The 1,952-nt window shown below is 47.2% G+C and overlaps 1 protein-coding gene across 1 annotated transcript in view; it reads left to right on the forward strand.

Annotated features, from left to right (window-relative positions):
• Window positions 1–24: 24 nt before the first annotated feature.
• LACBIDRAFT_330411 (uncharacterized protein) overlaps window positions 25–1,952 on the forward strand; it is a gene marked incomplete at both ends in the record, with an annotated part of 6,860 nt that continues 4,932 nt past the window's right edge. Inside the window, 6 exons of the mRNA XM_001884653.1 lie at window positions 25–199; window positions 254–584; window positions 684–692; window positions 747–949; window positions 1,090–1,221; window positions 1,273–1,833. Of these exons, the coding sequence (XP_001884688.1) occupies window positions 25–199; window positions 254–584; window positions 684–692; window positions 747–949; window positions 1,090–1,221; window positions 1,273–1,833 (1,411 nt within the window). The remainder of the gene's footprint in view (window positions 200–253; window positions 585–683; window positions 693–746; window positions 950–1,089; window positions 1,222–1,272; window positions 1,834–1,952) is intronic.

Consider the following 1,952-nt stretch of genomic DNA (forward strand, 5'->3'; position numbering starts at 1 on the left):
CTCCTGGAAACGGCATTGTATCCGATGTTCGGCCAGGTCGTCTGGCAAGTCGCACATAGGTTGGGCCATCTCTATGGCCGTTCTTCGGACTTCGCCATGGAGAAAGCAGGTCTTCTGCGCAAAGAGAAGCGAGCTCCAAACCGCTACAACCTGTTTAAAACTTTTGCTAGCAGGACGAAACCAGAGGAGGGAGATCATGGTTAGTCTTCGTTTTACCTTCTTGAACCCGCTTCCTCATATAATATGATTGTAGAAGGCCTCCAGCTCTGGAACAGGGCCACGAATGAGGAGTACAAGAAGCTTATGGAAGGAGCGACAACAAAAGAAGAGAAAGATGAACGGATGCAGGAGGCCGTTAGTTTCATCAAGAATCAAGTCAATGAAGAAGGGACCAATGTCTGTGACGCGAACCTTCGCTTCGCGTCTCACATGAAGGAAATTCGCGATCTTGTACATCTGATTGGTTTGTTCATCACATTCTTCTTACATACACCACTTCTTTTACAGATCACCAATATCAAACGTCACGACAAATCTTTCGACATTGCTGGTATCTTGGTCTACAGCGGCAGAAATCTAACGGCGTGAAACAAGACGGCTTTTTTCATGAGTTCCGAGGACCTTCACGCGCTCTGCACCCGTGAGGAGTGGCCAATGGCCACCTTGATGGACATCTTTGTTAGCAAAGTCTGGTGCGTTGTCCCCCTTTCATGTTATGGGTTTTTGTCTCACTTGTGCTGCTACAGTGCTATGCATGCAGACCAGCAAATTAAGCAGTCGATGGAGGAACTAAATGTGACTCCCTCGACTACAGCTAGCTCCTCAACGGCTCGCGCCCGGACCAGCCTTGCATCTGCTTTGAAGAAGGAGGCTTCTTCGGATAAGGATGTGCTACCTTACACGAAGGAACGTCAGAAACAATTCACGCGATTGTTTCTTGATCTTTTGAGTAATATTTTGTTTTGTTCAGTGATTAACAGTTATTGATATGATATTCAGATGGGTGCTTGGCTGAAAAGGATTGACGCACATTGGCCCCTTGGACCACGTGGCCCAATCTCGCCTACCAATTCAAACTGGTTATCACAGGTTGGGATTCTGCTATGGTCGACATAGCCTTCTGCCCGGGATTTGCACCTACCAAGATCACAAGCTCTCAATGGAAGCACCTATCGACTCTGATTGTAAAGAAGCTCTTGGTGGTGAAGCCCTGGTCTGATGGTAAGTTAGATAACATTCTGTTGACTTACATCTGTCTGAGTTGTTTTTTAGAGCAAAGACTAATCCCAGAGAGTGAAGCTTGCTTCGGCGAGATCCCTGTCATTATTAACTCCAAAGGTCTTCCAATGGTCTTCGTCAAAGACTCGACTAAATGGGTCTGTCACAATTGCTCTATTTCGGCCCCAACGAAGAAGCGCGATCAGAAAGGTGATACATCTTCCCCTGTCAGTTCTTTCCCTTCGTCTCCGGCGTTGTCCACGAAGAAGCGATCACATGACACCGCCATGGCCTCGCCTGAAGAAGAACTCAAGCACAAGTCCACAAGAGAGTACCACCCTCTGCCGAAACAACCAGAAGTGGAACCTCCCGCTAAACGCCAACGTCACGTCTCCTTCACCTCCCTTCCCGATAACATGTTTTATACCAAACTTCGACAAGCTGAACATCCAATCTCCTTCTTTGACCCACTCAAGAACCAGAAAACACCAGCTTCATCATCTCGTTCAGTCTCTCAACCCTTCGCTAGTTCTTCAGGTCACATTGCCTCATCATCTCGATCAGTATCTCAGCCTTTTGCTAGTACTTCTGGCCATGCTCGTGTTTCAGGCAAACGTGCTGGGCCAGGGAAGAACTCTCAAGATTCAGTTGCTAACTAGGTCATTGCTTTCATGTTAAGTCCTTTTGGACTTATTTTTCTTCCATCTAACTTGGTTGTTGTGCTGCTCGTTTGG

This window comes from Laccaria bicolor, genomic scaffold, assembly GCF_000143565.1.
Source record: "Laccaria bicolor S238N-H82 LACBIscaffold_27 genomic scaffold, whole genome shotgun sequence".
Classification (NCBI taxonomy): domain Eukaryota; kingdom Fungi; phylum Basidiomycota; class Agaricomycetes; order Agaricales; family Hydnangiaceae; genus Laccaria; species Laccaria bicolor.